Source organism: Aptenodytes patagonicus, chromosome 14, assembly GCF_965638725.1.
Source record: "Aptenodytes patagonicus chromosome 14, bAptPat1.pri.cur, whole genome shotgun sequence".
In the NCBI taxonomy this organism is placed as follows: Eukaryota; Metazoa; Chordata; class Aves; order Sphenisciformes; family Spheniscidae; genus Aptenodytes; species Aptenodytes patagonicus.
The window spans coordinates 18766594-18789742 of record NC_134962.1 but is presented as its reverse complement, the minus strand read 5'-3'; the positions used below and the strand labels follow the sequence as shown (position 1 = coordinate 18789742).

Sequence of the window (23149 nt, the reverse complement as noted above, 5' to 3'; positions counted from 1 at the left end):
ATGGGGTTGTAATTTCCAGCAGAAAATGCGAACAAGAACTTCAGTCATTTCATCTTCTTTACTGCAGCCTTCCCCAACGAACAAGAGCCAAGTCCCAACTCTAGGGAAACAATACCTTCTTCTACAAGTTGACCTTTACACTGTTCAATGTTCACCTTTAACTTATGCACCACCAATATCCCCCTTAATCACAACCAACAAGCTCGAAGGCCTGTGCGTGCCTTTACTATATATATATCCTCCACTTTCCTGAGAAATAAGTAAACAAACTGATAGGTCAACATTGATTCTATTTCAAATACTAGTTTGTAATGTATTAAATTACAATGGGCTTCAAATTAACACCTGAACTTAAGCAAAACCAAAGTTACTTTTCCAAGCTTTTCATGCAAAAGAAAATGTGTTTCAAAGTTCTTCATAGCATTTAGTAGCAGAATATCAAAAACCATTTCCTTCAAAAACTAACTTAAAGCAGGCTGGGGCTTTGGAGTCAATCATCCATTTGGCTTAAGTTGGAAGAGTAACTGCAATCCTAGAAGTGCTCACTGACTTCTCCCACCAAATAAGATTTTTTTCATTCCTTTCATATTCCTTTATTCAGCTGCTTCCCCACCCCCATCCCGTGATTCTCAAATATTTATTACTGAAATGTAAAGAACAACTTAATTGAAACAGACTTAAAAGCTCAACCACACTGACCTTTGTAACAACCCCAAACATGCCATTTTACATTGCAAATCTTTGCCTTTCTCAAGTAAGACTTCATTCTTTCCCTTAAAACTCCAGCTATTCCCATCTCAGGCACAAATAGCTAAACATTCTGTCCCATGCCCCAAATAAATCAAGCTGGCTATGGCTCCTCCACTTCTCAGACCGAACTCCTTAAGCTGAGATTGAAGACTACACCATATTCCTCCTCTTTGGCTCTTCAACTACACTGCAGCTTCATCTGCAAGTTCATCAACATACCACTTCTTACTTACACGCACCCATGATTTTTGAGGCGACATCTTGGCGTTCATTCTGCTGATCCCTTTAGCAACCTCTACTCTTCCCAAAGGCTGGAAATCTAAACCATCCTGTACTTACTCTAGAGCCCGCGTGATTTTACCCATTCCCCCAAACATAGTCATGATATTACGCAGGTGACTTCAAGGCAGAAACTCATTAAGGTCCATCTGTTTAGACTAGTACATACTGTATGAACAGCATGAGCCCAAAGTAAGACTATAAAAAGAAATATGCCAGCAATACATTTTACCAATCTTTGCTGTTTTATCGAACAAATTCACATTACTGAAGAATTTTGGTGACCACATAGTATCAAGAGACACTTAGTTAATGAAAAGTTTGCCGTATTTCTTGTTTGTATTCCACTGCTGAATGATCACCACGAAAATGTTGAGATACCCCAGATGAATTCTTTAGACTATTCTCAGTTGCCCTGGAGTTATTACTGCACGGTGACAACTCTTGCCTAAAAAATCAGTAAGAACATAAAGCAGAAGCAATGTTTCAAATTCTCACGTGTCACAGAATCACACGCTCTCTCACATTATATAATTCAGGCTTTCTTCTTTATGGACTTTAATCTTGAATCTTGCTCCTCATGAAATATGATCTGGAAAAAAATCCCATAATATTGCTTCTGCAGTGCTCATAAGAAACTGATTTCTTCAATTTATTCATTGCAAGTTCAGCCTTTCTTATGTGAACACTTTCAGTTCTTCTTTCTCCTTTTCAGTATATGCTTCTTTTTAAGAAAAAGATTCACACCCCATAATACTTTTCTGCCACTTAATTATTACCATCTGTAGCCTGAACATCTTCAGTTCTCCATCCTAATCTGTTGCAGAATAATGATGCTTCAAAACAGAAAAACCTACAAAAACCCCACCACCACAAAAACCTGACATCAAGGAAGTAGAACAAAGGAAAGGATTTGGCAAGGGATTTTTCTAAAAGTTGTTTTTTCTCTCCCCCATCCAGACTAACAGCAGCAGTATTTAAAGGCCACAAACCACCACACTAACATCATGTCCCTTTTCTGTTCTCCTCCAGATCCAACTTCTCCTGCCAGTGTACCTTCCCAAAAGCACAAACCCATTACAACAACGGATTCAAGCTATTCCGCTTGTCTCAGCACCAAGTGGGCCAAAATGACCATACAATCTCCCTGCATTGAGGAAGAGATTCCACAACTGCAAGCAGGCAGGTATTTCCTCAAGTGCTTCAGCCATGTCTGCTATCCATAGTATATATACACTGCAATACTTTTCAATGTACACCCTAAAAAAGTCTGTTGTCATTAAGTTTGAATTTGCTACAAAGGTGTTCCACACCCTTTAGAAAACATGCCTCTGCAAGTTAAGAACCTGAAAACCCCTATAACCCAATACTGGTAAGCCTTAGATTCTCCCACAGGTGAGCATCTTGATTTTCTCAAAGTCAAATGAATAGCTCCAACCATTTTTTAATAAATATGACCAAACTAAGGCAGAGAGAAGTTGTCTGATCAAAAGCCTCTCTGATGAAAAACCTAGAGTAAATTTAACAGCTGTAAAAGCATGAACTGAATTACATTTACTCTAAGTAGAGAGACTTGGAGTTGCCACCATTAGGTGGAACCTGCAAACCCAGGTTACAAATTGCACATTCTCTGAGCAGCAGAGCGCTATCTGCATAGTAAGACAATGGCTGAATAACTGAGACAGGCAGCAGCCAGGACAAAACAGACAGGCTCGGCACTTTAGCAATTTGTTCATCACAGATTCTTCACCAACAGGGCTTTTATGTGTACCTAATGCAGTAGCAGAGGGATTTGAAGATCACAAAAAGATTAAAACAGTATCTGTTTTCACATTATACATCCAAGTGACCTTGGAGTGTGGGCTGCTCAGAAACATTCAAAACAACAGGTTCTTACTACCTTTTCAAGACTAAACAAGACAGAGAGGAAGGTTACATACTACACCACCATACCATGGCTGGCCCAGAACTCGATTACAGGGATTCCTCTCACCTTTCACAATAACAGAATTAAATTATGATACTACCATCATATTCAGTCAAGTCACTGCACTGAAAAGAGCTGATATTTCATAGAGATACAACATTATCTGCAGACTCATATTAGGATTTATATTACATTGATTTATTATTGGTTTTGTTTAAACCAAAGCATTTTTGGTTTCAGAAAACTTACTCTTGTTTCTTCTTGAAGTTATTTTTACAGGCACAACTAAGGACAAATTTTAACATGAGAAATAGCACAAGCCATCCAGCAGAAGGAATGAGTTTGCACACTCTCCTTTCTGCTCCTAGAGTAATTAGGGTAGCCAAATACTACCTTCTCATTCAAAGAAAGAGCATGACATATTGCTGGCATTGCAAGGAAATGCCATTTGGATTATCGTCTTAACAAAAATATGGTGTCAGCTACCCAAAGGGAGGGATGAGTGTCCAGATGACAAAAAAGGCCTTCAAAAAAATCCAGGACATTTGTGCAGTATGTCACAGTGTTGTGTATGTAATTCTTCAGATATACTTGAAAGGCTTTTTTCTTTAAGAGATGCATCCAGTTTACTCGAAATGCTTTTATATACACACAGGGGTCATCACTGCCTTAAGTGACAACAACTACAGTTGTCTTTAAAAACCTTAAGACAGACTTGACCATCAAAAACAATTCTGATTTACAATCTAAGAATATGTAAGACTGTGCAAGGTTCAAGTTTAACTGTTTAACAGCAAACCATTTAGAACAATTACATATCTCATACATTCTATCACTAACACCTGAATTTAAATTTCAGATTAGTTTAAGAATTTAATTATCTACTCACTGTTTCATTCTGCTCTTTTTCACACAAGCTCAGTGCTGAAGTTTCTGAACAACAAACATTCTCATTAGATTAGGGCATCACTTGGTTATTTTTACTAAAGCTAAAGAGTGAAGTTTGGTCTCAACCTTTCAACTTGAAACCCTAATGACACTTCACTGGTGTTAATGCTGATGTGCCTTTAACGTGAGGATGAAAACATTCTGCCACTGGCTTACTGGTTACTAGGAGAAAAATGAGCTATACACCACCACCCTGCATACACACTTACCTCACTTCCTAAAAGCATTCAAATTCATAGATGAAGAGAGCTTTAAGTGCTATAAAAACACTGCATTTATTCATATGAGATTGGACCTATAACACAGAAGTCTGGCTCTGCAGCAAAGCTGGAATGTAGTGGGGGAATCCTAGGCAAATGAATTAGTAATATTTAACAACTCCGCCCCCCCCTCCCTTAAAGAAGGGGGTTTCCCCTACAGTCAGTCAATGAACTGCCAGTGACTAATTTTACTTTAATTAGCCTCTTTGCTTTTGTAGCTGGTTGCATTAGTGTTCCTCAAGAGCACAGGATTTATAAATACTGCCCTTTTATTAGAAACATTTGGCTAATAATGAAATGGTATCAGCAAGCATCACTTTCACTCTCAAGCTGAGCTTCCTGTTCAAACAGGAGAGGACTTTTCACATTCCATATCCATCCTCCCATCAAAACAAGCAGGAATGCTTTGGTTACACTGCTGAAAACAGAAGTTTCGTAAAAAGCTCACATTATGGAGCACATTCTGGCAAATGCCACCACAGCAAGAAGGTCACTAAGCAAATAGGTGCTACAGAGAGGCTTGAAATCTTAATGACAGCAGTCCTATGAATTTTATCATAAAAGGCACTCAACCAAAATTACCTAAAGGGAATTCTTGAAGTAGTTTAGGTTCTGACTATATTGCTATTTCTCTCCCAAAATCTGCCTTCGTTTTTAAGTGACTAGAAAGCATTTCTAAGCTTTCTACTGTCACACAGAGCAACCCTACATCCACATAGTCACATTTAATGGGAAATGGTTGAAATGAAACTCATTGTTCGAAACTATGTAATAGCTAGCTGGAAGTTCCACCTACCTTCAGACGGTCAGAAATCAGAGCGACATCATTGTACCGATTCTTTGGTTAACAATACTGTAACTACAATATGAAGATTTCAAAAAGTTACCAGCCTTCCAGAAGCAGTGACAGGTCCAAAAAGCCAGACTATGCCAACCAAGAGTTTTAGGCAGGATCAATTCCTGTTTCCCCTGTGCAAGCCTTCCAAGTCCTAAATTTTCAGTTTTAAACTTTAGAGGGAAACTATACTCCCTCAACTGTGTATTGCTAAAGGCAATCCCCACTCTACCCCTTGAAGTTATCCTGACTGTGATCTATTATCAACCGAACGAGGAACTACAGTCTAGTTCACTGGTAACTCATAACAAAAGACCTCCCAAGAGCTGGGGAAAAACAGTGAAGCTGGTGTGAGAATAGTAAACACAGAGTTATAAAATTGATTCTGTGGAAATCGGACTCATGTTAAAAGGAAGTATATTCACTGTTTCTGAAAGCTTACTTGAATATATGTGGGATGCAACTGGTAAGACGATTTGAACTTAAGGCTGTAGACATGAGAGCATACAAGAGAAACAGCCACAAAGGAGTAAGCTTTGACTCCGCAGCAGCAGCAAAGGAACTCAGGTCAGAATTCATCTAGTTGCTGCTCTCCTAAGCTGCCACGCTGTGAATACATATATACAAACAGAAGAATGATAACAAAGGAAGCCGTACAGAAGTGAGTGCCAGTGAGTGAAGAGAGTCACAACTAAACCATCTGACACCCACGTTCAGTCTGGAGCTATGGAAAAGGAACACTTTTAGGGCTGCTTTTCTTACATATGGTATTTATACCCATGAGTGAAAAGCATCCAAGTCGGGAAGGTGGGAAGCACACCCTGCACAAACAACACCCAAACATTCCACGTAGTAACAAAGCTCCGAGAAGATTACTGACAGCGTCATTTGTATAGAAAATAAGCTACACTATACCTACCTGATCATAAGATAGGGAAGAGTAGCAGAGTTCAGCACACAGCCACAAACCTTAAGTCGAATGCATACTACCAACCAACAGATTTTCATTCTGTGGGAAAGCCAAATCTTTCAACTACAATCGCATTCTCACTGCCAAAAACAGATAGGAAGAGAACCCCTTAAGGTTACTCTTCCTGCAGAACCATTTAACAGTTAGTTTCACTTCTTTTTCCACCGGGAGGAAGAGTCATTCGCTCCGTACACAAACTTTAGCTCAGTTTCCCCAAAACCATGAAAGAACATACAGCCACAGAACAGAAGGCAGCACCACCAAACCTGCAAAAGGGCAAAGACGAGCAAATACATTTGGCAACACTGCTTCCAGTCCCAAGGCACTGTTTCTGAAAAACCTCTTACAGCAACAGAATTTAGCACCCCTTTTTTTCCTTTTTAAAGACCTGCACAATATCGAAAGAAGCAAGCTGACGTGAAACTAATTTGTGTATGTCTCTAGACTCAAACTAAATGTTTCCTAATACACCAGTCCAGTTTCAAAACTGCTTCCTTCCAACCAATTATCTTGTCAAAGATAGAAACTAGTCTTTTGCTTGCACTAGAGTCTGTATTAAACAGGAATTGCAATCCTTTGATTCAGGGTCTAATCCATATATCTGGATAATCATTCTAGAACAACTGCAGTCAAAGAGTGGTCCATTGTCCAACCAGAGGCTTTAAGCAGTCCATAATATGTAGTTGTTTCAATTTTGCAGATCAGAAGGCCAACACAGTTCAGAGGCGCGCACTGCTGAACAACACGCTGAGGACCAACAGCATTCGCTGCGGGAAGCAGCAGCTTTGGAACCACCACAGCAGAAAACTGAGGAGGAACAAAATACAGAAACTGAAATCGTTATTTACAGTTAATGCACCACTGGTGTGCCTAGGAAACTGGAAAAATATTTTTTTCCTAGAGTCTGCAGTCTTTAGTGCACCAAAATAGTCTCAGCGAAAAAAGCTGCTAATTTCACACAGTACAGGCAACAACTTCTTTAAGGACAGCCTGAGCAATTTAGCAGAACTGACCAGCAAATACATTCTTTAGAAGGTAGACCTTCAAGGTCAACTGGCGCACGACTATAGTCTTCATTTTTGTATCGATCTTCCTCTCCACTCACAACAAATTCAGAGCATAGACATTCAAGGAAAACATTAAATGCTATGAAAGGAACACTACTTAGAATAAAAAAGAAGCATCTTTCAGTTTTCTTTAAACCTACAAAGCCTCAAACCTCTCATAAATCTATATTTAGAATGTGGCAACAATAATTCATCAATAAAGAACTGGCTTAAATGTTGTCTGTGATATTACAGAATTGACTTGTGTTAAAAACAAGATCCGACTGCGACATTTACGTGTAACTGCTTGAAAACTTGGTAACTTTAAAGTCACACTTTCACCTAACCACTGCAGTTCTTCCACATAGGTCACAAGTTTTATCATTGAACAATTTATTATATTCATACTGTCTCTTGTGAATGGGATGACAAAAATATGTATGTTTAACAGAAATCACATCGTGAATGTAACACTTTACCACTTATTTTTTTTTACAAGTAGTACTTGGACACTAACACTTAAGGAACTGCTAAAAACACCAACTTAGCCAGTTACATAAACACAAGTACCTTCTTTCCATAACTTGAAGAAATTGGGACATCCGTGTCACCGACTATGCTTCCAACGAGGCTAAGCAGGATGCCAGTTCCTGACACTCAAAGCATCAAGGCCAAAACAACTGCAAATTTGAGCAGTGTCCATTAGCCAATTCTTTCTGTTGCTACCTCTTGTTAGCAGCCAGCCTTGAAGTGTGTATGCAAGGGCAGTTACATACCTTCCACATCAGAGACGGGACCTGAGGTCCTACCCCTTATTATTAAGGCTGTTCACAAATACAAGCATGTGCAAAGTAAGCAGTTTTATCAAATCTAGCCATGTAGTCCGTTAATATAAGGGCATCCCTCGTAATTTAGCACGACATGCAGTTTAAGGCTGCTTCTAACATGACAGCAAGTTGTTATAGAAAATTTCTTATATTTGCAAGTGATACTTGATAATGAACTTTTCTCTATGTATGCTTTAAAGGATCAACTGTAACTATTTGGGACAGCAGCTGTATTGTTTATAGTACATACAGAAATTTTAAATATGCTACAACTTCCTATTTTTTCCAAGAGCCTACTCTCGAAGAAGAGGGGATATTTACTAACTAATTTACTACTCATTTATGCTAAAAGGTATGGAACATCAACTGCTTGCCAAGATGAACAGTCTTGGCACCCCACCCCAAATCCTCCACTTAAGCATTCCATCCACATCAATGTTCCCAGCACCAATGGCCTTTTGTACTGGTTTGCACCTTTTTTTAGATAAGCATTTAAACATCTTTAGACCATAGAGAAAAAACAAGAATCGGAAAATGAAAGATTTCCAAAACAAACCTGAACTTTTACAAAGTCCAAAGGACCAGGCACACAAGCATGTTTCGCAGCATATGCCGTGTCTAACACAAACACTAATAACCCTGTATCCATTACCAAGAGGATCGAGACATGAAATCAAAAGACAGTAACACAGAACTGTGTATCTAATTCCAGACACCTGTAGTTTAATTACATTTCACAACAAGGCAAGCATTGTTGTGATTCATTTGAACTTGAAAAACAGTTATCACCAGTTTCCGCAAGTCAACACACACTAATATCTTAAATCAATTCTGTGAACAATGAAGCCAAGTTTTCCTTTTCAGTAATTTTATTCTAATGTGAAACATGAAGAAACAAGCACCCAAATAACTCCAATATAGTATGAAACTTTAATAAAAGTTGTTTAAAAAAACAAAGAGCAAAATTTTAAAAATAAACTGAAAGGCTTGACTCCTAATCACACATCTTTCTGACATCAGCAAGAGTACTTTCAGACTTTCAAGGGGGGGGAGGGGGGGGAAACAAAGATCTGCTGTTGAAACATTACTCCCAAAGACTGTTGAAACGCATAACATGAAGCTTCAGAGACAGACAGTTTTATTAACAGGAGGCTTAATTTTAAACAGTATATACAAATCACATGACTTTTCCAAAGTTGGGACCACCTAGTAATCTGTCAAAACAAAATTATGCTAATGAATTACAGAAGCATCTGTGTAATGCGACCGCCTCTTTATTGAAGTACACCTTTATACAATCCTTCCACATAGTCCTGTACTGTGAAATCCTCTCAGGACGCAGCGCTGCACAGGTTTTCAAATCTCTCCTACACACCACATGAATAAAACTGTTGCCACTTGCACCTCTCAATTTTGCCTGACCATACACTTCAGTGTTCCATGATATGCAACACCAAAAGGCACTGTTTTTCTTTGTCCAAAAAACAAAACGGTTTAAAGTTTACTATGTTTAAGTACAATGATTTGCAGGGAATAGCAGGATTTTTCAAGAAATGCCCAAGTCTTAAAATTTATCATAAGCCAAGCAAGGATGAACCAAAAAAATTCTACTTTTCACTTGTGTAATTACTTCCAATTATCTGTTTTTCCATGGAAGATTTTACTGCACAGCAAAGAAAATGGCAACTCTTTACAGACTTTGAATACAACAGCACAACTTTATTGCAAAAATATATAGTAAACTCAGTATTTTCAAGTTTTGGAGAAAAATAAATTTTATCTCTGAATTCACCCATAGCAGTAATTCACGACAGAGTTGCTGAAGATAAAAGTTTCTTTCATATATAAACTAATTTAAAACTTTAGCTGGACTCCAATCTTCTACTAATAATCACCACTTTGGTTCTCTTAGCAGAGACTCTATGTAAGGAGTTCGAGACACATAAGAAATACAACATCAACACCCAACTAGTGTCAAAGATCCTATCCCAACTGATTCATGTAATCCTAACAAATCAAGCTACTTAAACAATAATGAGTATTTTCAAGTTGTTACTTCTACTGCAAATGTTTTATAAGTGTACTATGAAACGTATATGATAATGTTTGAGGTTAGCTATACTTGTGGCAAAAGTCTTATTCTGCACAGTTATAATTGCAATATATAAATAACTAAAGGTTATTCCACAAAGAACAGCTTGAATTTTACAGAACGATTCTGCTCATAGGAATTAGTTTGGTAGACACATCAGCAATGGGCATAATTCAACTGTTCATACAGTGAGAATCTTGGAAAAAATAAAGATACATACACAAAACAATTAATCTGTGTACACTGAGAATTCGTTCAGTTGCAGAGTAAAATCAGGACTTTAAACAAAGCTTTGACCTGTAAACAAAGCAAATTCAGCCAGCTTTTAACCAAATCTAGAAATAGCTATCTATTTTACAATGGCTTGCAAGAGCACCCACTGAAGAGCTTCACTGACTTCATCTATTTCCCTTATCCGAAACTATGTAAAACCAATCTAGATTCCTTGATAAGCACTGTGTCCAGTATAGTTTACCAAACTTCTATGATGAATAAGAATCTGTCTAGCTTCTCCACATATTTGTACGGGAAAATCCACTGCACATCTATCCTTGCAGTGTTTCTTATGTAATGGCTAACCCAGTGCTCTGTCTTATCAAAAGCAATCTGTTTTACAATTTAAACAATCCACAGGTTCTATCCTGGAAATACTATAAAAACCAATCCGGATGCATTTATCACAGCACTATGAATATCTATTCTACAACTACTTCATATTAACAGCTACCCTAAAACAAGTTTTACTTTTCTGGAGCCTATAGGCCTGTCATTTAAATCAACAACAGCTGCCATAGCTTCATCACGAGACTCAAATGCAACCATTGCTTCTCCAGTGGGCATGCCTTTTTCATTGTATTTTAAGCACACTGAACCAGGGATCACTTGGTAACCATAAAAGAAATCCAAAATTTCATCCACCGAAACAGTAAAGGGCATATTTTGCACTTTAATGACAGTTGGTCCTGGCTTCCCAGACCCTGTTCCAAAACCTGGGGGTCCACTAATATGTATATTTCCCGGTCCAGGTCCAAACCCTGGAGGTCCACTTAAATGTCCAAGACCACTAGCAATTCCTGGAGGACCAGCACCAAAGGCAGGGGGTCCACTTAAATTACCAGGACCATTACCAAAAGCCTGAGGACCCCCTGCAAAACCTGCCGGTCCACTCAAATTACCAGGACCACCTGCAAAACCTGGGACCTCAATACCTGCACCAGGTAAACCGCTAGTTGTAACTGTAGGTATTCCTGGTCTAGAATCAGGAAAGCCACCTATTCCAGGTGGTGGTAGAGGAGGACCAAATGTGCCAGACCCACTGAAGTTACCAGGGAAATTAAATGGAGGACCATTGTTTGCATCTTTAGAATTTCCCCCCAAGAAGGCATGCTCATCCCCACCAGCGCTCTGTGCTCCTGGCACAGTCGCATTTCCTTGTATCGGTATTTTCAGTATCTTTTTCCCTTGAGATGGTGGGTTTCTCTCAATATCTCTCATTTCTTCTACAGTTATCAAACGCAAAACAACATCTCTTCCATTCAGTTTTTTACGGTGCAAACGCTCTGCCTTACGAGCATCATCTTCAGCTTTAAACTGAACCAGTGCTTGTCCTAAACCTTGCCCGTTATTATCAACAAGAATTTGTACAGAGTTTTCTTCTACTGCCAGTCCCTCTAGAAACTGAAGGATTTCCATTTTTGTTATATTGTATGGAATATTAGATATATGTGCACACAATTTTGGCGAGCCTGGTTCTCCCTCAGCATTCATGAGGATTTCTCTCTGGTCATAGTTGAAGTTCTGCAACCTTTTACGAATCATATCTATCTTTTCTAACATTGCCTTTTTAGTAATTGGATGAACTTGAATAAAGCGATTCCCTATGTACTGCTTATGATGACACAAAGCTGCTTTATAATCAGCTTCATTCCTGAACTCGACAAAACCCTCTCCAATTGCCTTCCCATTAGGTCCATAAGCTATATAAATGCTGTCTTCAACTATATCCAGCTTTTTAAAAAAATCTATCACATGTTTGTTCTCCGATTCAAAGGGAAGACCTTTCAAATAAACACAGAAACCCTGCTCATGGGGAGATCTTGACCGTGACCTTTTCTGTCCACTAGGAGATTTGGACCTAGAATGAGCCTGGGGAGGAAGCGGGTGTGACTGCCCAGAGGGACCCATGGTTTGCTTGAAAGTTATGTGGCCTCCAGCAGCCACCCACTGTCTCTCTGTTGCAGGACTAACTTCAACATAGCGCTGAATCATCAGCATTCTGTTTCTCTTCAGTGCTTCAAATGTATCTTGAGGAGAAAAAAACTTAACTAGTCCATTTCCATTATTTCGACCTACATGATCCTTCAGCATATGGACTGCATCCACACGGAGCCCAAGGAAAAAGTCTTTCACATCAGATTCTGTTGCAGAAAAGGGCATTCCATGAACGCTGACATACAAATCATCTGGATTGATTGGAATTGGCTTGACACTACTTTGAGAATTCATCTGGATAGGATTTACAGGATTCATGGGACCAATAAACAATGGATTCAAGCCGCTGTTCATATTCACTGCTGCTCCAGACCCATTCATTCCAGTGGGTAAAGGTGCTACGGGTGGAGGATTCATAGGAGGCATTCCTGATATGGGAGGCATGGGTGTCATTGGAGGTACAGGGGGCACAGGGGGTATCGGAGGAACCGGAGGAACAGGAGGCAGTGTGGGTACAGGAGGTGGAACAGGTATCGGGGGAATAGAAGGCATTGGTGGCAAAGATGGCATAGCTGGGATAGGAGGGATTGGTGGAGGAGGTACTGTGTTCATTGGGGATGCTGTGCTAGGTATAGTTGAGCTAAATGTTGGGCTACCAAAGGTACTCCCAAGATTTGGAGGCGCAGTCCCCATACTGGCAGTAGAAAATGTGGATATGTTTTTATTGCTTTCATGCACAGTAGTAGAAGCAGTTACTACACTAGGAGAAGGATTATTAAAGTTAGGTACAGTAGTAGGTAAGTTAACCCTTCCACTCATTCCAGAACTAGGTGGTGGTCCCGACCTGCTAGCATTTGCTGGTGGCATATCTAGATTGGCAGTTTCGAAACGCCTACGACTGAGTTCTATCATGTTCTGCATTTCAGTTTTACTGCTCAGCAATAGTGTTACTTTTGACCCTTTAATTGTACCACCTGTGCGCATCATACCAAGCCTTGCATCTTCATCAGTGGCAAAAACGATGAAAGCCTCACCCAGTTCACCCCCTACAATATGCACGCCCCCATCAGGAATGGTCAATCCAGAGAAGAAGTGGCGAATGTCCATGGTCCCCGCCACAATCGGGAGACCTTGCAAGCGGATGACCACAGCCATGCTGCGCTGAAACAACACACACCTGCAGATGAGAAAAGGCAACGGCTATGTCAGACTACTGTTTATGACACCATGCAATTACCTACAGACACCATCTACTATATTTGTTTACATACACCTAACAACATCTTGCAAAGATTAAGCATGTTTATATTCCAAGTTCCCTATTCATGTTTGTTTACTTCATACAGATTGATGTATTAAAGATTTACCAACACAATTAGTATACATTTTGCACTAGAAATTCCAAAATAACTGTTAAACTAAAGACCCACAAGTGTCAGTAAAAAAAACACACCTAAGGAACAGCAAAAATCAGAACTATTATATCAGTAGTTGAATATTTAATGGAACATAAGCAAAATGAATATTTTAGCCAAGCAAACAAAATTAATTGACCATACAATGATATGGTATCCACTGTACCTGGCAAAGTGACTGCGAAAAATTCTGCACACCTATGGGAAATAAACAGTTCTCTTTCATTTGTGGAGGGATTTTATCTCCTGCCAGGTGAAGACAACTAGAAACATAACAGTGGGTTGGTTACGAACAAAAACCCATTATGGACAACTAGCAACAGCGAGACTCATATGACATCCTGACAGGGACCATCTAGATTATACTGATCTTCTATTTTTCTCCTAGCAAAGGCAAGAGGTCTAGGTGACCGTGAAGCTAGCTAACTAGCCCCAGACATTTTGTGACTATACAGACCTTACCTAAACTAGACTTACATTTATGCATATCCTAGATAGATATTTGGCCTTTATAACTTTCAGAAACAAGGTATATTTTTTAATAGTTGCAGATGTTCTGTCTAATATTACACCTTCCGCCTCAAGCACAAGTAAATGACTTTTACCCCTGCAGCTGAGATTAGTGGAAGCTTAAGATCAATTTTGAACAGGTAGATCTTGACAGTTACCTTGTACGCATTCTACAGAAGAGCCTGAGGTCATATCAGAAGTTCAAGATAAACAGGAAACTAGGTAATTCTCACTTATTCTTGACAAACCTTCAGTAAAGACTGAAAGCATCATATTAATACTAGCACAACTCACCAGTTCAGAAGCCAGCCTCTCATCCTAAACAGCAGTAGCACCTTGTTTCACCTGAGCCACTTCATCTCTGAAACTTCTTGACTTCCTAAGTACAAGCCAGTTCAGTATCTGTATGGAAGACCTCTAAGGCTCCCATTAGCCACATACAAATGGTGTTAACTAAGCATTTGAAATCAAGGATGAACTAGATGATACAACGCAACACCAGGAGGCAGTGCACCACCAAAGAATTTTGGCCTTATGCCAACACTATATGACCAACTACGATCAGTGACTATCTCCCAACATTTCACATTCAACTAAGTATTGTATCCCAGCATACAGTCAAATCTTTAAGTCAGCTGCATTTGCCTGTCCAGGTCTTCCAATCACTTTAGAGTAGACACACCTTGAATACATCTTTAACTACTAGGTAAAGCCACTATCCAACATTTAACCATGCCAAGTAAGGCTGAATTCAGTACTTAATGAAAACGAGAGTAACAGTTCTTCTACGGGGGGGGGGGGGGGGGGGGGGGGGGGAAGAAGCAATCCTTTTGTTTGCATGATGGAACTTCAGATTACTCAAATGGGTACTTAAGTATTTTGTTTTGTTGCCCAATAAACCAGAGCTAACCCCTTCCATACGCTAATAAACTCAAGCAACATACTGGGGTATTAAAAAAGGGCATTGGCCCACATCCACTTAACACCAGAAAAGTGTGGAGGACCTTTCTCCCTCAAGGGAACAGTAGACAAGCCCACTGGCACAAAGTCAGCTCTGCTGCTCTAGCCACTGTGAATGAATGTCCAATTCCTTGCTACGCTGCCTTGAAAGAGAGACTGGAACTTGCAAGATGAAGATGAGAAGGTCTAAAAAAAAAAAAAAAAATCTAGCTGTACATACCGCTAAGAAAACCCCTACTCCACCAAGGGATGGCAGCAACAGAAAGAACATATACTAAGCCTCAGGGATTATTTTTTTAAAAGCAACTTTCCCATCTCCATGGCAAGATAACAAAAGCAACATCTTGCATTTATCTCTTATAGTGACACTTACATTTAACTTGAGAATAAAGTTTATTGCCCAGTCATTTTCCAACAGCAAAATAACTGGCCCATGTGAAAAAACAGGTCAAAATAAGAACTATCTATGCTATGTACACATCTAAGAAAGCACATAGACTTTTTGCACTGTTTTAAAACAGCAGTATTTTTCAATGATTCTGTAGATTTTTTTTTTAAATTTGCCTAACATTGATAGCAATCTCTGAAACTAAAGTTAAAATGAAAATTCTACCTATTTAAGGAAGCCATACTAAAGGGGATTGTAAAACCAAAGTTTACTACATTATGCTAAAGGATTGCTTTCAAATTAGATGATCCTGAGGCAAGCGAGCAGTACAAAAGCATCCCTGTTCTTGCACCTATGCTTTGAAAACTAAAATAATACTAACAGCAAATCTTGCTAGGAGGTTTGCATTTTCTCTATTACCTATTATAGAAAGAAATTAGATTCAGAAATTTTTATGCATCAGGAGTTAGACATTTGAAGTTTCTTGTGTTAAATGGGAGATTACTTTTAGTTACTTCCTTACTAATGCAAAAGGGATGACAATCTGATATGGCCATTAGTTGAACAAAGGCAACTTGGGAAGGTTTTTCTGCTCAGATCTGCTGGTTTAGAACATCATATACTCTTTATCAGAACTGATACCTGCTAGATAACTGTGTTTACTAATGATTCCATGAATCCAGCCCAGAAGACAAATTAACAGATAAAGTCACAAAAGAATTCTTAAGAGTTCAAGCATTTGAACATTTACATAACTTCTGGGATAACACAAGTGTTTCAATCTTGCACTAATTCAAAACTTCATTATAAATGCTAAGAGATATCTTGAAGTTTTGTTACTAAGTATTCTACTTAGGTCCACTAAATCACTATCGACAAAAAACCCCAAACAGCTGCTTAGGCATATAGTTGCTAGAAAAATTAGCTGCAATGACCTTAGCGTAGTTAATTCCATGATATTAAGCAAATGCTTGCTATTAAGCAAGAGCTAACAGTAGCATGGTATGAATAAAAAGAATTTTAAGGACTTTACTCCATCAAATATTTTTGGCAAAAAAATATTTTGTCAGCTCAAAACATAACCGCTTCAAATTTTTCAGGATTTCAGTGCTTTAACAAAGTATTAGTTTTGCTTCTGTGATTTAAAGAAAAATCACAAGGACCAAAAGGGCCAAATCTCACATTTTGAAGCGCTCAAGTCAGATTTTTTCAAAAACACACTTAGGAGACAATAACTCACTCACTCAAATTTTCCAACTAATGAAAAAGCAAAGCCTGCTCAAATATTTCACTGTTCACTTGTAAAGATCAATATATATGCAGAGGCAACATTAGCTTCAGACACAGAACAGGCTACATGCCTGTTAAGTATGCATTGAAAGGCTTTTTGTTGGGCTGTTAGAGGTGTTAAGAGGTGTCTCAGGCTGCCTGCTTTTCCCCCTGTACAAAAAGGTACTTTAAGGCAAAAGTGGGTTTTGTTGTCATTTTGTGTGTTTGGTATATTTTTGGAGAGACCAGAAGCACAAACCTAGAGTTGTACTATGGACAAGCCACCCCATTAGCAAGCAGAGATCAAAAATGGAGAGTAAAGAGCTACCGACAATCAATCTGATTCAACTCATTTGATGAGCATTAACAGCATGTTTATGTGTCTTGACAGTAACGTCTTTAAAAAATGTTGATGTTGCACTGCAAAAAGGCGTACAAGATGACAATATTACTTCTCCTATCTATGTGCTAGTCAGTAAAATAAGCAGAATTTGGGTCATATGCATAAATTGATAAAAACACCAGACTAGCCTTGTAAGATGTATGCATACTTCAAATTAAGAACAGTTTAGAAGATTCAACATAGTCCCTGGGGAGTATTGAAGTACAATACCCACGCAGTACATACACACACAACATATTTGGCAATTCTTGGACAAAGACTAAGAACTGGAATAACATTGGTACTGTAGGAAGAATTTTAAGTATCCAGGCTGAGACTGCCTAGCAAAAGTTAAAACTGCAGACTATGGTTTTGCTTTTTTTTTTTTTAAAAAGGCTAAAATCAACCTGCTAGATTAAGATAGTCATCTCTGAGCTAATTTAAACCTATCTGATCCCTTTAAATGCTGCAAAACCTAATTAGAACCCATTACTGTACACTTCTAAACTCCAATAGTTAGAAACATGTAGACCTGTGGCCTGCAGCAAAGTAGCTACATTTTCCAACAGTGCAAAATAACTGGGAGAGTGTTCCGGACTACCACATGCTGATGAAACAACAAAACATTAGTTTGGCAGAAAATTCTGTTTACGAGAACAACATTGCCAGAACCACCATCACCAGTGGGAATCAAAGTAAAGACACTACTATAGATTATTTGACCTAAGTGTTTTGATACCAATTCACAGATTCCACAAGCTTCAAATATTCTTAAGATATACTCAATATGCATATAAAGAAGTCTTCAATTCAAAGGCTCTTACCTGCAAAGACAGATGTTTTTTTCTTAACAAGTAGCAGAAGCCAAGCCAATCCTGTGGGCAACCAATTAAAACCAACTTTTAGACTGCAATAAAGAATAAATGGAGGCAAAAATCAATGCAGGCAACACAACAGCAGTAACAGTCCACAAAGAACTGTATATATAGAAAGTTCAAACCTGCAACCACCACAAGGCACTGAAACATACAACAACCACAAGAGTATTAGAAAATGCACTCTTACATTATCCCTGTATGACTTGTCAGTAATTGCACTGCACAGTTTTTGTATGGTTTCAAGACATGAATATGCCTTCCACAAAGAATATAAAAAGAACCAGAAAACATTCAAAGAATCTTTCAAATTTTCCCATCACCAATAGGTGGACAAATCACTCTTTCAAAGGCAAAGAGCAAGAATTAAATACTTGAAAACCCTGAATTTTAACAAAACCTTGCTCCATCAATAATGATATTCCTTCCTCCAACTGTGCATCTTCTTACTTGAACAAAGCAACATAACCGCACCTCAGAAAACCTCCCTATAGCTGCATGTGAAGAATTCTTCAGGAGTCACACAAACTGGTGAAACTAAGTGATATTTCACAGCCACCTCTTGGCAGTCACCTCTACAGAGCACACAGTAAGAACTCCCCATCGAGATACTGTATTTTCAGTTGTAATCTGTCACTTCATTATCCAAATCCTGATCAAATGCCCATTTTTTTCATCCTTGTATAAAAGTTGTCTTCCTGGGATTACAACTCGACAAAAGAGCCAAACATTTTAAGTGGCAACATATGTATTTTCTATTTAAAGAAGGGATAGAAAACCCTTGCTCTTTCATTGCTTAGTAGACCATCTCATACTAAAATTGTGATTCTTTGGAAAACTATCCAGGAATTAATCACACTAAGAACAAATAACTGCCTCCTCCTCACACAACCCAAACAAGACATTTTCAGTTATAAGCATCATTACCGAAGTGAACTTAAGAGAAAGAAGTACTACCAAACCATCCACAAACTCCCTAACAGAGGGAATTAAAACAAACACAGATATTCACAGATCTTCCAGGACATTAACAGCAGACTTACAAGTGAGAAAGATACAACTACACTCTTCAGACTTATATTAAAATGGCAAATGCATTTAGGAAGAAACCACCTTTTTTTTTTTTATTAGACCTTTAAGAGAAACAAGCAATCCTATATTAGAAGGATTCAACTATATGCTTTCGTATCTAGCAATGTCAAACAGTAGTTTACAATGCAGGAAAAAGAATGTAATCACCTGAAAAACAGTTTCATGCAAAAACACACCTGCTTCAAGAAGCAGACAGATCTTTCATGCACAAGGAACTCTCCATTTGGAAGAAAAACCCAAATCATTTGATGTATTTCCAGTATAGCAACCACAGCGTTGCATATGTTCCTCTTCACAACACTGAAAACAAGCTGAAGATTTGCAGTGAACTAAGACAACACGCTATAATGTGAAACAACATAAACAAAACCAAGCAGCATTCTTCAGAAAAGGTGCAAAACTCCACTCTACTATGTTTAACCTTTCCACCAAACACCGTCTACTTTCGTTTGCACGTCTCAAATCTCTCAACTTTAAAGAAAACCATCCATCACTCTCATAGGTAAAGACATCCTTTCCAATCAACCCAATGAGCAAGAGCATATTAACTAGGCAAACATTGACTAAGGCACAGCTGCTCCCACACAACGCCAACACCACACCTCTGGGACTTCATGAGAGAGACTCTCCACAACACCCTATCAGCTAAAGGACCACCATCCACTGGACACAAAACAGCCGATGAAACAACCTTAAGAGGAGTCCACCGAGGAAACCTGCTTATTTTTCTGCCTAAGCACAGCAGATCGAAGTGGGTAAGAAAATCACCAAGAAGAGTGGATAAGTTTAAGAGTGAGTAAAACCAGAGTCAAGAGTTTTTTCAAAAGAAAGCTCGCACAGACTCCTGGTGTACTTCTGGGACCCACTTCAACACTAGGTTGTTTTGGGGTTTTTTTTTGGTTTAGGTTTTTCTTTGTGGGTGTTTTTTTTGGTATAGAGCTGGTATTTATTAGTGGAGAAGAGCACTACGTTACTGCATGGCAACTTCACTGGTGTTTACAGGGTAACCCCGACGAGCGGTGGCAGCGCCGCAGGCACCAGGGACCTTCCTCCCCGCGAAGCGCAGAGCGTTTGCCTCGCTTCCTCCCCCGGGGCCGGGCGAGGAGCAGCCGCCGGCGCCCCGCGGAGCACCCCCGGGACGAGCCCCGCCGGCACCGGCCCCGCGCCGCTTCCTCCCGCGCCGCAGGGGCGAGGCGCCGACAACGGGACCGCGCCGCCCCGCCCGCCGGGCGCGCAACTCCCGCCGCCCCGCCGCTCCCCCGCACCTCGGGGCCCGCGAGGCGCCGCTCCCGGCCCCTCCCGGGCTGCGCGACCCCCACACCGCCGCGGCGCCGCCCGCGCCCGCCCAGCCCCGGCCGCCGCCACCAAAGCCCCCGCAGTCCGGACCCGGCTCGGCCTCGGGCTCCGGACCCGGCGCCGCCGCAAGGTCACTCGGCCGCCCCCGCCGGACGGGCCCTCGGCGCCTGCGCTCGGCCCGCACATACTCACCTGCCCGCGCCGGCCGCGCAGCTCCGCGGGCCGCCGGGCGCGGGCGCGGCGAGAGGGAGGGAGGGAGGGAGGGAGCGGGTGGGGGCCGGCCCGCGGCCCGGGCCCCCCGGCCTCAGCGCGCCAGGCCGCGGCGAGGCGGAAGCGGCCCCCACTCGGCGCCGCGGGCCCGCAGCGCGGGAGGCGCCGCCCGGCCCGGCCCGGCCCGGCCCGGCCCTTTGTGCGCGGGGACGCGTGCCAGCCGCGCCGCGCCCGGCCTCCCTCCCCTCGCCTCCCCTCCTCGCCTCGCCGCGGGCCCGCAGGGCAGGGCAGGCGGCCCGGCCCGCCCGGGCGCCGCCGCGCTCTTACCGAGGGATCTGTACGGGAAAAAGGGTTAGAACGGAGCCGAACTGCCCCGGGCCCCGCTCCGCGCCGAGCCCAGCGCCACCGACCGCGCAGCGCCACAAAATGGCCGCCTCGATGCGGCGCCGCCAGGGAGGGGGCGGGGCCTGGGACAGGCGGCCCGAGGAGGGCGGGGCCCGCCGGTGCGCGCAGGACCTCCTGCCGCCCGCCCAGCCGGGGGCGGGGCCGCGCGCAGGGGCAGACGGCGCATGCGCGGCGCAGGGCGGGAGGTCGCGCCTCACCTCAGGAGGGGTTGAGTCGGCGCGGGAAGCGGTGGGTTTTGTTGTGAAAAAGCGTCCTTTGCCTCCCCTGTCAGCACACTCGTTTTTTAATGCAACACCACAGCTAGAAGGCTGAAAAGAGCAAGGTCGGACCCACAGTATAAGATTCGTACAGTTGCCTCTAGTACAATAGTTAGACGGTGATAGTGTGATGCTTTTTCTGGAAATTAATGATGGTGTAACAGCGTTAGTGCTGAGGAAATGGGGACTCGAAAGGAGGCATCGAATTTCCAGCGAACAAAAGAACCCTGAGGAGAGTAATTGTTTCTGACTTCTTCACTTAGGACCAGGTTGCAGAATTAAAATAAAAGATTACCCTGGGTCACTGCCCTTTTGAGTGTAACTGCACCATGCTGTATTTGTCCTTTACTAAATACACATGCAATACAAATAACTAGACAGTGCCCTGAGCTGAAGAACAGCTAGATACCTCTTGGGAGATGCTCTGTTACTGCGCTTCAGTGGACACGGGTACTGCAGCAGCATCCATTTTTGATGAAAAAAAACCTGCATAGTCTGCTGTGAGAAACAAATGAAAATAAATCATCACCTCACGTTGCAAATAATTTTCCAGTGAATTTGGGAGTTCAACAATTCAGTTAACTTAGTTGTTTTTCACCACTTAACAGAAAACAGGGCCAAAACGTGTGATGGGTGTGTTATCCTGAGGCAATGGGATCAGGCCTGGGGCTGCTTGGCACCACAATAGCCCCCACTCCATGATTTGTTTCCTTGTATATCCTCTCTTTGTACTCTCAAATTCTCCTCCTTTACCACCCTCATCCCCTCCCAATAAACAGCCCACACTTGTTTATCTTCTCCCTATTATCCCTGGTTTTACAGATTTTGTACTCTATTTAGTATGTATGAAAATGTCTGCCCTGAAAATTTATCAGTTCTGTCAAGCTAACACCTCCTTGTCTTGCTAGGTGTGCCATCTGCTTACACATCACTCCTTGATTGCTGTAGGTAGTATCCAGTAATTCATCTTTTTATAGCGTTAGTGACACTAGGCAGGGTTAGCTGTCAGCGTGCACCCCCCAACACAGCCGAGAGAAGCAGGCAATTGGAGTCACCAGAGGTATCCACAGCCAGGCTTACCAGACCCCCCGGAGAGCTGCTTGCCCAAGGTACATGAGGGGCAGCAGGAGCACCTGCAGCTCAGGGCCTTGCTCTGTGGCACTGCAGCACTTCCTGGGCAGCACTGGCCACCCCGCAGCAGAGAGAAGGTGTAGGATAACAAAGGGCAGTGCTGGAGTATCCCAGGTCAGAAGAAAACAGACTTTTCAGCTTTTGTGCAATGTGATGAGTCACTACATTGCTTTTTGTTGCTGAAATACTCTGGTGGAGAGACTTGTGACGTTTACTGTGCGGACCAGCAAAAAACCAGGACCAAACTACATAATCCTCAGTAGGCCTCTAGACTGTGTCTGTACTGACTCCATGAAAGTACACCGGAGAGCAAGTCCTGATGGCCCCGGACAGCTGCTGCAGACCAGCATGTGTCCTTGCACCTCAAGCGTTCTGGTCTGTGCTGCAGCTCAGCTGGAGCAAAGTCTGGAACAGACGCCTGTGACACAGATTACCTCCACACGTCTCCAACTGTCTTCTCAGCCATACCCAAATTTTCATGAGGAGAGAATATTTAGTTCACTCAAGATTAACAGAAGCAGATTTGTTTGTAGAGTGGATGAGAGGGAACAAAATCCTGGACTAGTATTAGAAGCATGCCAAGTCACCAAGGGTACCAAAGAGGAGTTGGCAGCATGACGCAGTTAGGTACCAATAGCAAGGGGAAAAGTGTCTCTGGAAAGCAAACACTGGTAGGCAGAAGGTTAAAAGACAGGGATCATTGGTAGCAGTGTCCAGTATGCTCCTCTGTAACATGCGCCCGGCAGAAGGCAGGCATAGAAAAACAGGGAAGAATGGGATTTGCCTTTATTAGGTACCAGGAAACTATTAAGAG

The 23149-nt window shown here is 41.5% G+C and overlaps 2 protein-coding genes across 6 annotated transcripts in view; both read right to left on the bottom strand.

Annotated features, from left to right (window-relative positions):
* CPNE1 (copine 1) overlaps window positions 1-20940 on the bottom strand; it is a 44449-nt gene extending 23509 nt beyond the window's left edge. Inside the window, exon 1 of one of the 3 annotated variants that reach the window (XM_076352234.1) lies at window positions 20870-20940. The gene's annotated coding sequence lies outside the window, so the exon portion shown is untranslated. Of the gene's footprint in view, window positions 1-13179; window positions 13242-17893; window positions 17957-20869 lie in introns of those variants that run through there. The other 2 variants (XM_076352233.1, XM_076352235.1) reach the window with 2 other exon arrangements.
* RBM12 (RNA binding motif protein 12) lies at window positions 8694-20933 on the bottom strand. 3 transcript variants are annotated; one of them, XM_076352232.1, is made up of 3 exons: window positions 17894-17927; window positions 13727-13758; window positions 8694-13322 (listed from the first exon to the last, which is right to left on the bottom strand). In XM_076352232.1, exon 3 carries the CDS (start codon window positions 13298-13300, stop codon window positions 10658-10660), a length of 2643 nt encoding a protein of 880 aa, XP_076208347.1. In that variant the 5' UTR covers window positions 13301-13322; window positions 13727-13758; window positions 17894-17927; the 3' UTR covers window positions 8694-10657. The 3 variants fall into 3 exon arrangements, with proteins under 3 accessions (XP_076208347.1, XP_076208345.1, XP_076208344.1); XM_076352230.1 differs by lacking the exons at window positions 13727-13758; window positions 17894-17927 and adding an exon at window positions 20870-20933; XM_076352229.1 differs by lacking the exon at window positions 13727-13758 and having other exon boundaries at window positions 17894-17962.
* Window positions 20941-23149: the final 2209 nt, after the last annotated feature.

What these genes read in the sequence shown, in the direction of transcription:
- RBM12 (XM_076352230.1), bottom strand. Translation starts at nt 13,300, where the DNA reads ATGGCTGTGGTCATCCGCTTGCAAGGTCTCCCGATTGTGGCGGGGACC.